This window comes from Meles meles, chromosome 15, assembly GCF_922984935.1.
Source record: "Meles meles chromosome 15, mMelMel3.1 paternal haplotype, whole genome shotgun sequence".
Lineage (NCBI taxonomy): Eukaryota > Metazoa > Chordata > Mammalia > Carnivora > Mustelidae > Meles > Meles meles.
The window spans coordinates 35,676,925-35,692,862 of NC_060080.1; the positions used below are offsets into that span (position 1 = coordinate 35,676,925).

General features: G+C 47.6%; 1 protein-coding gene across 2 annotated transcripts in view; it reads left to right on the forward strand.

The window, feature by feature from the left end:
- Window positions 1-2,826: 2,826 nt before the first annotated feature.
- LOC123925450 (two pore calcium channel protein 1-like) overlaps window positions 2,827-15,938 on the forward strand; it is a 33,305-nt gene continuing 20,193 nt past the window's right edge. For both annotated transcript variants that reach the window (XM_045978636.1, XM_045978635.1), the window contains exons 1-4: window positions 2,827-3,097; window positions 12,166-12,257; window positions 13,277-13,391; window positions 15,781-15,909. In XM_045978636.1, coding sequence (XP_045834592.1) covers window positions 3,023-3,097; window positions 12,166-12,257; window positions 13,277-13,391; window positions 15,781-15,909 — 411 coding nt within the window. In that variant the 5' untranslated portion in view covers window positions 2,827-3,022. The remainder of the gene's footprint in view (window positions 3,098-12,165; window positions 12,258-13,276; window positions 13,392-15,780; window positions 15,910-15,938) is intronic.

Sequence of the window (15,938 nt, forward strand, 5' to 3'; positions counted from 1 at the left end):
GCTCACATAACTCTAAGTTCAAAGGTCAGATGGTTCTGGGGAGGAAGGGGCCAAAAGTAGTCATTCCACGAGGCCATCAGAGACCTGGCTGCTGTGCTGTCTGCAGCGTCATCCCCACCCGAGACTGGCTGCAAGATGCTTGCCAGTGGCTGTTGGGAATACATGTTTTTATATTTACATTCATAGGTCAAGGGGAGGGGAGACAGCAAAAGAAGCCACTCCTTGTGGACCAGAGCTTTTTTTTTTTTTTTTTTTTTTTATTTATTTGACAGAGAGAGAGGTCACAAGTAGACAGAGAGTCAGGCAGAGAGAGAGGGAGAAACAGGCTCCCCACTAAGCAGAGAGCCCGATGTGGGGCTCGATCCCAGGATCCTGAGATCATGACCTGAGCCGAAGGCAGAGGCTTAAACCACTGAGCCACCCAGGCGCCCCGACCAGAGCTTCTTGTAGGCAGGCTGAGCTACTACTGAGGCTGATAACTTGCCAGGAAAACACCCTGCATAGATTGGCCTAGCCAAGCAGGATCATCCTCTAGTGGGAGAGGGGTTGGAGGCCTGACAGAGTCCGGGTTCCTGGGTGGTCAGGGTGTGGATAGTAGGCTGGGGATCAGCAGTGTCTGCAGGGTAGGAGTGGTCTCATTTGCACAGAATTGCATGCAAGCATGGTCATGTGTGTGCAGGTAAAGGAAAATGTAGAGAAGGTTGTTCATCCAAACTGGCTAATAGTTGTTTTTCAACTCTTTACAATGAATATATTTACATTGCACCAAAATAAAAGTCATTTTAAAAGACCTGCCATAAAACAACCATTCCATAAGTCACGCTTGGGATAGGAATAGAATAATTGTCTTTTTTCAAAGGCGTGCAGAGTTTTATGGTGATCTTCACAAGAAACATTTTTTTAGAAGATTTTTATTTATTTGGGAGAGAGAGAATGCATGCACAAGCTGAGGGAGTGGCAGACAGAGGGAGAAGCAGGGTCCCTGCCGAGCAAGGAGCTGGACGCGGAACTTGATCCCAGGACTCTGGGATCATGACCCAAACCAAAGGCAGATGCTTAACTGACTGAGCCACCCAGGCATCTCTCACAATAAACATTATAAGAATTATTTCAGACATCCTGTAGACATGGGTCACTGAGTACAAGCTGGTGTGAATTCTGCTTTGCCATTTCATCTGCTTCCCATATGTCTGCCCATTCAGGAAGTGAGGATTCAAAGATGAAAGTTTCTTGCCCTCTCGTCCACCAGGTGCTTGTCCTAGTGGGGTGGGACAGCATATACAAATAGAAGAACTGAGGCACCGTGTGGTTGTTTTCATGAAGAGCATGGGACCACAGAGAGGAAGTGATCCATTGGCTGGAAGTGGAGGAAGGGCTTTGCAGGGGATGTGATATTAGAACTGCGTGGGAATAATCAGAGGAGGTAGGTGGTGGCAAACCCAGTGCCTGGCATGCCCATGAAAGGACTGGAGCTACATGGTATTCTCACAGCAGGCCAGCCTCGTGGCTAGAAGTCAACTCTGGCATCGAAAGACAGGCTGGTGTCCTGTATTCATTTTCTATTGCTGTGTAACAAATTGCCACAAATTTAGGAGTTTGGAGCAACATCTTTTTATTATCTCATAGTCTGTAGGTCCAAAGTCCAGTAAAGCATGGCTGGGCTCTATGCCCTGAGTCTCATGTGGCTGAAATAAAGGTGTGGGCAGGGCTGTGTTGCTTTCTGGAGGCGGAGGGCTGGGGCTGCGGTCGCAGAATTTGCTTCCAACTTCATTCAGAATGTTGGTGGAATTCAGTTCCTTGCAATTTCCCCTCTACCTTTAAGGCAGCGGCATCCCGGCTAGGCACATCGAGCCCTCCCTGGGCTTCCAATCTCTCACCTCCTCTTCTGCTTTTCTCTGATGCTTTTAAGGGCTCTTCTGATTCCATTGGGCCAACCTAGATAATCCAGGAAATTTCTGTTTTAAGATCAACTGATGAGTGACCTGAATTATATACTCTGAATCTCTTTGAGGAGTAAAGTAACAGATCCATAGTCCCAGGGAGTAGATGGACAATCTTTTGGTGGGTGGGGGCCGGGGGAAGGGGTGGGCGGGATTGCGCTTGCTACAGTTCCTGAGTTGGACCTTGGTAACCATCAATACCTAGCACAGGATCCGGATGGAACACTTAAGAGGATACCATGCTTCCTGCTGGGTGTCCAGGGCCAGTCCCAGCCCTACCAGGCCTCTTTTTTCTCTGGGAAGGGTCAATGAAGTTGGAACTGGGCCCAGGGCCCCTTGCCCTGCTGGTCAAGGCTCATCTAAGAATTGGCCTCAAGAATTTTCTATGTATTGTTATAATAGGTTCATGATCAACTTTTAAAAAAATCAGGAGCAGTCTCATAAAGATCTGCATTTTTGCTTTCTCTGGAAAATGCATCAGTTCTGACAACACTGAGTTCCCGGCCGAGCTGGAATTGGGGGCACCATGGGAGAAGGGAGGAGGGGCCCCCTCCCCAAAAGTATCTGCCTTAGGAGGCCCCACTGAGTTCACACCCACTGCCCCCCCCGGGGGGGTCTCTATTAGGTCGCGGAAGGAACTAACATTTACTGGGACCTCAACAGTGGCAGTCACTGAATATATATGAACACATTTAATTCTCAAAACTACTGTTTTACGGTTCTTCCACGGCACAAGGTTGGGCCCTTATGCCAGGGTAGCTTCCAACCCGTGCCGCCCCTAGCCGGAGCTAGTCCCCTCGCGGCCCCTCGGCGGCCCGCTCCCGCCCCCGCCGGCTCGGCGTCCCCGCCCCTGGCTCCAGAGCGCGGCCGAGAGGCCGGGCAGGGAAGGGGCCAGAGCCTGGAAGCCCGCCGCTCCCGCCGCCCTCGGGGCAGCCGCGGGCCGTCCCCGCCGTGGTCACGTGAAGGGCCGAGCGGAGCGCGCTCAGCCCGGGCCTCCGGGGGCCCGAGGACAGAGTCCGCCGCGGCGGCCTCGAAGCCACCGCATCCCGACCCGCCGTGCCGCCGCCGCCGCCGCCGCCGAGATGCCAGGGGCCGGCCGAGCCGCTGGTGTGCGCCGCCTGCGCTCGCAGCCCTCGGAGGAGCCGCCCGCGCTGGGGGTAAGGGGGCGACCGCGCTCGCAGGACGTCCCGAGGGTTGGCGGCGCGCGCCGACGGCAGAGTCTCGGGTCCGGAGCTTTCCCTCCCGGCGCGGCCACCCCCGGAGTTCCCGGGTCGAGCGGGACCCCGCGCGAAGCCAGCGCTGGTTGCTGGGAGTAAGGGCCCCGTGGAGGGAGGCGGGCGAGGAGCATTCCGCCGCCCTGGGGCTGACTCCGTCCTCTGGGCCGCGGGAGCCGTGGCACTGGGGCTGCTCCGAGGGGAAGCGCACAGGGGAGCTCCCGGGATCCGCGCCCCGGGCCGCAGCCCTGCATGCTGGAGTCGGTGTTGGGGCTGTTAAGTCCGCGCCCGCGCCGCCTGAGCCCGGCCGGAGCCGCCTACCCCTGGGCGGGGGCCGCGCTGGAACCCGCGGCCGGGCTCTGTGTTGGGGGTCCGGTGCCAATTTAGCGCGCCCGTGCGGGGTCTAGGGTGGCCCATGCTCGCCGCTCTGTGCTCCATGGCGGCAGGAAAACCTCCGAGGATCCCACTGCAGGGAAACGCCCGGGAAGAAGTCTGCGGGATGTGGGTCAGGGAGTGCTGAGGCAGCCCCGGCTCTTCTCATCCCCGCGGGACGAAGCAGATGGGCTCAGCTCTGCTCTTCTTTGGAAGACGTGGAGCTTCCAAGCAGTCATTCCTGGGCTGTTTCCTTTCTCTGGATGAGAACTCAGAGTGCAGAGGGAAGTAGAACTCCAGTTGTTGGAGTCCCTGCTCTGACTCAGAAAATCCTAACTCCGAGTGACAAGATGAGGAGGGCCCGATACCTGGTGCAGCCTCCTGTTTCCCGCTCCGTAGGGTGGGGATGCTAAGTCACACCCACCTCGGAGGAGTCGGAAGACCTTGTCAGTCAGGCCCGGAGCACAGTGCTTGGCCCACGGTAATGACAGCCTGGTTTCAGGCGTCTCTGGGAACATTCACATATGCCGCCTTTCCTTCTGGTCCCGCACGTGTGTGGGAGGCAAAGGGTCTTTTAGTTCCCTCTCCCCCTCCTCCTTGAGCTGGCCTCTTTGGCTCTGGGCTGTTCTGGCATCGCCCCTGCCTCTTCTCAGTGGGCTCCTGTGGCCTGTTTAAGGCAGCCCACCAGGAAGGCTCTCTCCTGTAGAGTTGAAAATCCCTGCCTGGTGCATTGGCCTCTCTCTTTGGCCCGCTGGTCTCTCAGAGAGACCTGGCCACTTCCAACAGGTGAATTTGACCATGTCTCCCTAAGGTAGAGGAAAGCAGGCAAAGGAGAAAGAGGAGAAGGATTCTTTTTTTTTTTTATTAAGATTTTTATTTATTTATTTGACAGATAGAGATCACAAGTAGGGAGAGAGGCAGGCAGAGAGAGAGAGAGGAGGAAGCAGGCTCCCTGCCAAGCAGAGAGCCCGATGCGGGGCTCGATCCCAGGACCCTGGGATCATGACCTGAGCCAAAGGCAGAGGCTTTAACCCACTTAGCCACCCAGGCGCCCCGAGGAGAAGGATTCTTGGTCCCTAGCTCTGACCCAACCCAGGCGGTGTTCCCCTCCTTCTGCACCATGATGGGCCTGTGACCCCTGGAGTTTTCTGTGGTGAGAGCATCTTTTTAGATGGAGATTGTCCATGCCCTCCCTCTGTGTACCTAATATTTCTTTGTCTAAATAAGAGAAAACTGTAAAACACACACACACACACAACTAATCCTTTGAGACCTCAAGAAATGCAGGGAGAGCTGAAACAGTCCAAAGTCCTGATTGTGTCCAGGGTGAGGCTTTTGGCTTAATTCACGCCTGTAGGAATCACATACTTGTGTCTCAGTATCTTTCAAAGCCCCTGCCCAGGGGAGCAGGCATGAAAGCCGAGGAGTCTAGTACCAGCTGGTAATTCTAGCAGAACCCCTCATTTTCTGAGATAACAGCGATGACTGAGTCATTAAGCCAAGCAAGGCTCTGACCTAAGATGCTTGGTAGCTACCATGAAATGGTTAGTTTGGGGGCACTTAATAAAAAACTGCCTAGTCATCGAAAATGCCTTTCCACCCTCTCCGTTCAAGTGTTTTTGTTTGTTTGTTTGTTTTTAAGATCCTTTTTCTGCCTGGTGTTTCTTTTGGCAGATGCTAAGGTGGCAATCCACTTCTTTGGTACTTTTACCAACACTTTCAGCTTTGAAATCGAAATAATCCAATGTCAGTGATTCTCAGCCTTACTGTGGGTTAGAATGACCTGGGGAGTCTTTAGAAATGTGTCTAGGTTCAGACCCTACCGCAGAGATTCTGATTTAATTGGTCTGAGCATGGGGCGCCTGGGTGGCTCAGTGGGTTAGAGCCTCTGCCTTCGGCTCAGGTCATGATTTCAGGGTCCTGGGATCGAGCCCCAGATTGGGCTCTCTGCTCAGCAAGGAGCCTGCTTCCTCCTCTCTCTCTGCCTACTTGTGATTTCTCTCTCTGTCAAATAAATAAAATCTTAAAAAAAAGTTTAATTGGTCTGAGTGTGACCTGGGTAACAGTCACTTTAAAGGTACCAAGTATGGAAAGTACAGCCAAGGCTGAGAGCCCACGTCCTGGACGCTGTAACTTTGTGATCTGTGTGATCGCCTCCTGGTATTTTGTGTGCTTCTCCTTGAATCTTCTTATTCTTGAAACTTTTCATTCAAGTCTTCGATTGCCCTGGCTTCAGGCTCTCTGGGTCTCCTGGTTTTCCCTTATATGGTGATTTGCAGAGAATTTTTTTGCAGGAGGAAAATAGGAGGAACCAAGAAGGCCTGGGAGAGGATGAGTTACATCAGGTGGCCACAAGCTGGATGGGCTACAGGGGCCAGGGAGGAACATAAAGCCAGGGGCCTAGGTGGGAATGACTCATCTGGAGAGTGGGGCTTGTGGTGATGTGGAGGGGATGTCTTTTGCCAGAAGAAGACCATGGTTATCCACTTCCAGTTGGCTTTGACTCCTGAGGCTATCACAGACTGCAGAAATGGCCATAGACTCTTCCCACAATGAGCCTTTGCAACTCCTTCTAGCAGGAGATGGAGTCAATTTCTCCAGCCCTTGAGACCATTGACCGTGAAATTTACTTTAGCCAATGGGACAGTAGCAGAGGGGACACAAGTAGAGATACGAAAAATACTCGAGCCTTGGTGGTTGCTCTCCTCATGCTCCTGGGAACCCTTTGACCCCCAGCGTGTAGAAGAGCCCTGTCTAGCTTGCTGCTCCATGCACATGGCCAAGACATGTGAGCATGGCTGTCCTGGGCCACCTCTTCCAGATGACCATACGGATCAGCTGAGTTGGTCTAGATCAGAAGGGCTGCCTGGCCAGCCCAAAGAATTTGAAAAAATAATGAGTGTTTATTCAGGTGACCTGAGTATCGGGGTGGGTAGCAAAAGCATATTGAAATAGAGCCCAACATTGCCAGATGTTATGACCTTTCAAAGAGAAACCAGAAGTTCAAATTTTTGTGTAAGCTCCAGTTTTAAAAAAAATTTGAATTGGTAGCCAGCATCCATAATTCAATCTCCGGGCCAAACAAAACACATCTTTAGGCTGCCCTTGGCCTGCAGGTTGTTGGTCTTTCTGCACTGAGGGACAAGAGGTGTTTATACTAACAGCTAACTGCCACCTCTTCTCTCACGGTCTCACCATGGCTGCTGTGGCCTAGCTTACCCTTAGCAGCTAGCTGTTTCTTCATGGGAAATGCCCACAATATACTTTATAACCACAGCTTCTCTTGGCAGTCTTTCTGTTTGGAGAAAGAAGCTGCTGATATTGTCAGTCTTCATGGAGGAGATGAGATTTGAGATGGCCCCCCCATGACAGAAAGTTCTAGAAAGGGTACTCCTGGTTTTAGGTGTGGAAGTGGGGCCGGTAGTGGGACAGTGGACAATGCACCCACTAATTTCAGCCAGAGAAGAGGGTTTTTGTAGGGAAATGAGGGAAACAAACTTGGAGAGAGGGGAGATCGTGGAGCCCCTAAATGCCAAGTTTGACATTTGATTCTGCAGGAACTCTAGGCAAAGAGAAGTCACTAGAAGCTTTTGAATGGAAGTTGCATGGGAAAGCAGTGACTATTTCTATTCTGGGCATCATTCTGCCCATAACTTATGGGAGCAAAGAAGGGAAGCAGAGAGAGACAGACAGAGAGTATAGTGCTTGTAGTAGCTGATGGAAAAACTGAGATGAGAGAGAACTTTCCTTAAGATTGACGGTAACTTCTTTTTATCTTAGGTTGTTGTTAGTTAGGTTAATTTTCTTATATAACTAAATGAGACATATCAGCGTTTTTAAAAAGCACTTTTATCAGCAGCTTTGTCAAGGTTCTTGTCTGACTTAAAGGTATCTGGAACTTCTAGTCATTTATTCCTATACTGGGGGGCTTAGGGAAGGGACTTCCTTGCCTTCTCCTGAAAGCTTCTGGAAATGATCATTCCCTACTCTCCTGCACTTTCTTTGCCCTCTCTCCCTAAGGGATTCTAAGTTATCCACCTTTCCACAGAAGGAAGGTTTACAGGGTTGAGAGGTCTGGAGGAGAGAACACAAAAGTCTTAAATACATTTCAGATTTTGGGGAGAGGGAAGGGGATGTCACAGCTAGAAGAAGAGGACAAAAAGAAAATCCAGAAAAGTCAGTTATTGCCCTAGTGCCATGAGAATACAAAACGTACAAGAAGCAGTAGTAAAGTGTCCATTTTTAGACCAGTGATTTTCCATCTTGCTTGCATGTTGGAATCTTGTGGGAGCTTTACAGGTTCGTCCTGGGTCTCATCTCCTTGAGACTCTGATGCACTTGGTCTGGGCAACAGTATCTTTACCAGCAAAGCTCAGAAGGTGGTGGGAGGTGCTGTGGGGGTTCAGAACTGCTGTCCTGGCAGACACTGGTGCTTCCCCGAGGCCGGGGCTGCTGTTGTGGGGTGCAAAGCCATCCATAAGCTGTATCTGGGGGAACATTGCTGTTTGGTCTTTGCTTGTTTTCATGGTAGATAGGGGCAGTGGTTCGCATGTAAACTTGAAAGTATGCAGTTTTGAAAGAGCATGTCTGACACAAGCCACATTCTTGGGTTGCATGAAAATTATTTGTTTTATGGAAAGATCCAGATGGCCTTAGTACTAGTGAGAATGGTCATTGCAGTAAGTTTCCCTGTGGAGAGTACTTCTTCCCAAGCAAAGATGGGCGGGAGCCTTAGAAGTTGCACAGAAACAGGATGGAGAGAAGGAAGACTAGGCACAGAAGACTGAGCAGGTAAGATTTTAAAGAGAGAGAGAGACAGGTGTCAGAAGTGGACTAGGTAGGAATGGGAAATCTTGGAAATAATGTCAAGGTAGATTGGCTGTTGTGAAAGTGTCAGCGTATTTCAATGTAACAGGCATGAGTTCAGGTGGCAAGAGGGGTTTGGAAGAGGTGCCCTGGTGCTTATATCAGTCAGTGTGGGGAGGTAACTCCCAGGGCCTGGCTGGCTGAGGATAGCCGCTGAGCATTTTTTCTGTTCTCTACCTGGAGGGCATGTGGATGGTACATCTCAAATCCGTGCTCATCAAACTGCTTGTTTGTGGACAAACCTCTCACTGGGACTGGGAGAATGTTAGTAGCATCATCTTTTTAAATTTGGAAGACTAGTGGCTTTAAGAGATTTTGGCCTGAAAAAAAAAATATATATGTGTATGTACATATATACATACATACACATAATATATATATAAATATATATATATATATTTAAAGATTTTTATTTATTTGACAGAAAGAGAGAGAGAGAGAGAGAGAGAGAGATATCATAGGTAGGCAGATAGGTGGGCAGAGAGAGAAGGAAGCAGGCTCCTGGCTGAGCAGAGAGCCTGATGCGGGGCTCAATCCCAGGACCCTGAGATCATGACCTGAACTGAAGGCAGAGGCTTAATCCACTGAGCCACCCAGGCACCCCAACCTGAATATATTCTTTAAGGGCCTTCATATTATAATTTGTTGCTGTTCCAGCACAGTCTTTAGGGGGCTTAAGGGAACTTTCTTAAGATTAGTGTGCATTCGGGGTGCCTGGGTGGCTCAGTGGGTTAAAGCCTCTGCCTTTGGCTCAGGTCATGATCCCAGGGTCCTGGGATCGAGCCCCATATCGGGCTCTCTGCTCCGCAGGGAGCCTGCTTCCTCCTCTCTCACTGCCTGCCTCTCTGCCTACTTGTGATTTCTCTCTGTCAAATAAATAAAATATTTAAAAAAAAGATTAGTGTGCATTCACTTAAAAAAATAAACTCTTGTTGATGCTTGCCATTTTCTACCTCAAACAGATTTCTAAGTATATCCTGGGGAACTCTAGTGTTCCTCAGTGTTTGAGATGTTCAGTGGAAAAATCATTGGTATTAATAGATTGCCTACTAAAATATTTTTTAAATATGTAAAAGGAAAAAGTGTGATGAAGTGTCTAACACATTTTTATGGTGCTTCTTAGTTTTTCAAGATTTTATTTATTTACTTATTTACTTGTTTATTATTTAGATCACAAGCAGGGGGAGGGGCAGAGGGAGAGAGAGAACCTCAGGCAGACTCTGCATGGAGTATGGAGCCCAACATGGGGCTGCATCCCATGATCCTGAGATCATGACCTGCAGCCGAAATCGAGAGTCAGACGCTGAATGGGCTGAGCCACCCAGGTGCTCCCAGTTCTTCTCAGTTTTTAATAACCTGCCTTTAAGAATTGCTCTACCAGCCCTGAGAAGGCCCGTGACTCAAGAGGTGACAGGTTCTTAGCGCTGTGATTTCATCTTTGAGATTGTTGTTTGGCATCTATTTTTAATGGAAACATTCATCTTTTGGGGGCAATTTTTAACAGCTTTATTGAGCTATAATTGATAAAAACTAAACTATACTTATTCTAAGTGTGCAGTTTGGTGAGTCTTGGTAGATGAGTACACTCGTGATATTAATGCCACAGTCAAGATAGTGAACATATCTGTCACCCTTATAGGTTTCCCTGTACCTGTTTGCCGTCCATCCCTCTCCCCATCTCCTCCTCCCTGTTCCCAGGCCACTGATCTGGTCTCTGCCCTCTGGAGTAGCTTGCATATTCTAGAGTTTTACATACTCCTATAGTAGGTACTCTTTTGGCAGAACAGGAGTTAGCTTCTTTCACTCAGTGAAACTATTTTGAGATTCATCCATTTTGTTGTGTTTATCAGTAATTCATTCCTTTTTATTGCTGAGTCATCTTTCGTGGTAGAGATATATCACATTTTGTTTATCCATACACCTATTTTGGACATGTTGGTTGGTTCTGGTGTTCAATTGTTGAGCTGCTATGAATATTTGTATGCAAGTATGACTTTGGAATGGTGTTCTAACATAACCCTCATTCTCGGGGTGGATGTAAAGTCTCTGTGTAGACATATGCTTTCTTTCTCTTTGGTAAATACTTAGGAACTGAATGGCCAAGAAACTACCAAACTGTTTTCTGAAAGAAATGCACCATTTTCCATTCCTACCAGCAATGTGTGAGAGTTCCTGTTGCCTTACATCCTTGTCAACACTTGGCATAGTCAGTTGTTAGTTTTAGCCATTGTAGTCAATATGAAATGGCATCTCACTGGGGCTTAAATATGTATTTCCTAAAAAAAGAAAGAAAAATATGTATTTCCCTAATGACTAATGATGCTGAGTATCTTCTTATGTGCTTATTTGCCATGCATACATATATCTTCTGGAGTGAAATTTCTATTAAAAGACTTTTAACAGACTTACCTTAGTAACAACTGTTTGTGTTTTTTTAGTGCAATATAACTGATTTTTTTAAAGTGTTGCAATATGAAATAAACTGAGGGAACACAGTTCTGCTGTGTCTACAGATACATACTTTTGTATATTTGTATAAAGTTTGGAATCTTTTGACCTCTCTGAATACTAGATCCACTTGCAAAATGGGCTTGCCTAACCAACGTAGATTTCCATTGCACTTCCAGCAGGAAGATGTCCTATGTTCCGAGGAGGTAATCCTGGTAATTGAACAGATAATCAGGTTGTTTTCCTTGTCAAGTACATAGGAAGGTCTAAATAGCTAGTCTCTACGTATGTGTGCTTTATCTCGTTTATACAGAATCAGAAGTGAGAGTCATTGCAAATGGGGCTTAGCTGTACTAGTCATAAGGAGATGTAGAGTCAAATCTCGAGATGCCACTTTGGCCGATTAGATATTATTAATCATTTTAAATTATATGAGTGTTGGTGAGAAGCAGGAAAACATGATGCTCATGTACTATCTAGAGGCATATCAAAGGCATAACTTTTGGGGAAACGGTTTGGTATTATCTATCAAAACAAAAAAAATGCAAATACCTTTCATTCACGAGTTCAACTCCATCCTAAAGAAACATTCATATAGCACAAAGCTATGCATGTGTGTCCATGTGTAATATATATATTTTTAAAAATTCAATGTAATTGTGTTCAAACTAGAAAACAAAGGGAGATACTACCTAAAAGAACAGGCATTTATTAAAAAGAATGAGATAGGTATATATATATATGTATATATATATATATGTATATGTATTTTCATTCATTCATGAAAAAAATGTCCAGAATATATTGAGTGAGAAAAGGAAACTTTGTATCACATGAAAACAATTTTTGTTACTTTAAAATTATATATATGTATAGAGTGGGGTCATACCTTAAGAAGGAGTTATCTTCAAAAGTCATCCAGAAAGGCATTGATTTATGTGTCAAAATTACCCTTGAAAAACACTCTAACCACCCATCAAGTACCCTAAATATAATGTTGTGTTTATATATTTGTGTGTGTATAGCTCTATATATGTTCATATAAATATGCCATTGAAGGACATGTATATATATGATTCAGTGCTTTTTTGCTCTCATTCCCTCCTCTGAGAACCTATATTCAAGAAGGTCCAGCATGCTTGTGTCCCAGCCCCACTGCAGGATTCCCAGTGCCCAGCAACGTATCTGGAGGTGTACAACCAGTCCTATAATGTTGATTACCCCTGGCGAGAGTGGGAAAGGGGGGTGTGGGTTTCTTTTTGTACTTAATATGAAAAAGAGAAGTGTCCTTTCCTCTTCTGACTGTTGTTCTACTTTCTCCCAAGGAGGACCAGGCCCTCCTGCTGGCAGCTGCCTATGTTTCTGATGCCCAGTACAACAGAAATGTTCCCTTCGAAACATCTCCTCGGGCCATCAGGTAATGGAAGTGTTAAGCTGTCACAGAGAGCAAACTGTCCTCTAGTGCCCAATGGTCTTCAAGTTAAACCCAAACTGAAGACATTGTCTCCACACATTTTGAAAAGTCTCTAGGGTATGACACATAGATTTGGATAAAATCCTAAAATCCAGTGCTTTTTTTTTTTTAAAGTTATAAGAACATGGTGTCTCACACATAGGAAAGCATTCAATCAATGCATTAGGGATGGATACACCAGTAAATGAGAACATCCAGAACAGGAGAGAGGGCAGCCAAAGTAAAGACATCATCACCTTTTCCTCTTAGACATGGTTTGTCCTCTTAGAGTCAACTCAATGAAAAGCCTTGTTCTTTTTCTTTCTGTTGCCTTGTGATGTAATCCATATGTTTGTTCTTTTCATAAGAATCCCGCCTTTTCTCTCACCCTGTAAACGTTGAACTAAGACCAAGGATTTGGCTCAAAATAAGGAAAAAACATTTCTTATCATCAGGGCTCAGTGCCAATGCCTCCCAAAGCAATGAACGCCTCATTCCTGGAAGCCTCAAGCAGGTTGGGGGGGGCTGTCCCCCACCCATAGGAAGAGAACTGTGTGACTGTGAGATCCCTCTGAGTCTGTCACGTTACCAAGATGGGACGACGTACATTTAAACTGGTTAGGCTACCATGCCACATCATATAGGTCACTTTAACTGAGGGTTTACTCTGTACTAGTCACTGTTTAAAGTCCTCTAAAAGTATTCTCTTATTATTGTCGTAATCACCACGAGGAAGGTTTAATCATAGCTGGAGACTGTTAAGAGACTGTCCTTTGAGATATGATAATGTGTTGATTTTTTTCTCTGTTAGTGTTTTGTAATGTGTGCCTTATTCACGACTGTCCCTTGCTCCTCAGAATTGAAAGGAAATGTGGCCAGAGCCATACTCTGTATTTTATCTACCATGTCTTCTAGTGGGAAGTTTGATTTCTGTCTGACTTCTGCTCCTTATTTACAAACACCTTTATTCTTTTTGTCTTCAGACTTTACTATTTTTATAACCACTGGACAATGCAAGCAGCCATCTACTTCTTTATTTGTGTAGACCTTTCCCTCGCCCTGTTTGAAGAGCCTGCGCTGTTTCCACTGCCTTTCTTGGTAAGGATTAAAAACAAAATGGCTACCCAGACTTTGTCACTGATGAGGTGGGCACCGTTCCTCTTCCTCTTCCACCCCCCCACAGTTTCAATACACATGAACATGATTTTATTTTTATTGCTGGGGACTGAAAGAATTCTGTTTATTCACTGAGCTGTTGCTTCCCTCATAGGCATTTTCAGTGGAGTAGAAGCTTTATTGTCTTCTGTGTACCCAGGGCTAAACTGGGTACAAATGATATTTTCAGAGCGTATAGACAATGATAGACAAATGATATTTTCAGAGAGTATCTATTAAATGGCAAGTAGACAATGTCATAATATGGTAGAATATGCAACTTGTACTTGCCACATTTCCAGCTTTCTTTAGTCCTAGATCATTAGCATATTTATTGGTGCCTGGTAGCAGGTCACATAGGATTTTGAGTAATACAACCAATGAACCAGCTATTCCAGATTGGTGCAAGTAAGTAACTGATCATCTATTCATGTTAATACTCAGCTTGGTGCAGCTCCTGCCTCCTAGAGTAGTTGTAGCAGAAACTGGATGATTTGCAAGGCCCAGAGTATGTAATGTCTGGTCCTTTAACAGACAAGGGTCATCAACCCTAGCCTAAAGAACAGGCTTCTATTGCCTTCCATGATTCTGTGGGTAGTGGGGCCCAACCGGGCAGATTTCTGTTCTGGGGTCATGAGCCGGGGAGGTTGATCTCTGGGGGCTGGCAGGGGCTGCTGGCCATCAGCTGGGAGCTTGCCTGGCTGGAGTTATGGACCAGGGGCCCTGTTGTCTTTTACACGGCTGCTCCATGGGGCTCTAGGCTTTTCCCAGTCGGGGCGGGGGAGGTCCAGGAAGGAGGTGCCCTCCTGTACGGGCACCATCAGGCTTCTACTTGTATAACACTTGCTGCTGTCCTGTTGGCCAAGGACCAGCAGGTGCTGGAGCCCTAAGTCAGTAGGGGAGGACACCGCCAAGGGCTAAAAAGTGGAATCACGGTTCCTCGGGGGCCATCAACGTGGTGGTGTAACAGACTTCCATATGATGAGATACCACAATTAATGGAGTCTCTAGACGGAAAACTTGTGGCCCAGGGACTATCAGAACAAACATAAAGTTAGATGAAACAGAGCTGTGCATTCACAGGTCCAGATAGTCAGGCCCTCCCTAGCAAGGCCCACTCTGGACACCATGAGCCTTCCCTGGGGTCGTCTTCTCAGTCCCTTGCCTCTCTTCCCGATTCCTCCCCCTTGCAGGTGTTAGGGGCCCCGGGAGCTTTGGGTTGGCTGCCTGGGTTCATAGCGCTCCTTCAGCTGGCATTTGTACCTCCAGTCTCTAGAACCCAGTGTGCCAGTGCGTCATGCTGGGGCTTTGGCCCAGAGACAGCATTATGGAGCACATGTCATTTTGAGCTGGGGTGTCCTGGAATCACCCCAGGCCCTTTGGTACCCCTGGTCCTGACACTGAATCTCTAGAGCCCTTCAAGAGTGAACAGCTGAGAGCGAGAACATCTGCAAGGAGCTGGAGTCTGTGTCCGTGCCCAGGACCCATGGCGTGGGGGGAGGAAGACTGTGCCACCTTGCTGCTTTTAGGGCCCAGAGCCAGCCCTTCCCATCCCTTAGGGAATCCATTCCTCCAGCCTGCACCCCAGACCTTTCTGTCTTCCTACCCTAACTGGCCAGGTTGCCCTTTCCCCACCTCTTCCTGCTCAGCCACCCTCCTCTGCCCATGTTGGAGACTGAGTGCCTGTGGTAGGGAGGGCCAGCTGCCTCAGGGCAGTCACAGGGAAGCCTGGGCCGTGGTCCCAGGCTGCCGATTAGCTGCCAGTTAGGGACTTCGGAGCTGGGGTCCTGTACCTACAGAGGAGACTGTCAGGACGTGGCACTGGGCTCAGTGGCCTCCATTCTTCCCTCCAACCAACCACACACAGGTAGAGAGGGCAGCAGTGGCAGAGATGGCTAAGGAATGACCCACATTCAAAACATGTCTTTGGGCAGTTACTCTACTATTAGAGAAACTGAACGTCTAAGTGCCCGTTCTAAATACAAATGTGAGAATTAGAGAGCCCAGAACATGCCTGTGTCTATCATCCCCGACCTCTCCTTTTCTGGGGATATGCCTTCTGGGTCCCCTGCCCGCTGATTCAGCCCCTCCCAGGAAGCCCTGCCTGTTGGGTCATGGGATTCATGACTCGAGGACAGATTTCTTTGTAGGAAGAAGATATCATCCCCACCAGCAAAGAATGTGGTTGCAACTGGCAAAGAAAGTAAGGGACATCGCTAATTCTCAGAGGGTGGCATCAAGGGAGCTGAGGGAGTGGGGTGGTTACAAGAGGGCGAATGCTGAATTTCCAAGTGGCGGGGGGCTGTCGTTAGTCTCTGTTTTCTGTGTGCAGGCTACCTCAATAGCAGAAGTACTCTGCCTGAGTGCGTTCTTCGGGAGACTTGTACATTTTGCGAAAGTCACCCCTCAGATGGTTTTCTGGAAGGATACGAAAAACATCTGCATCATGGTAACCATAGCGGTGAGTGCTCATGATAGTGCCCTGAGGAG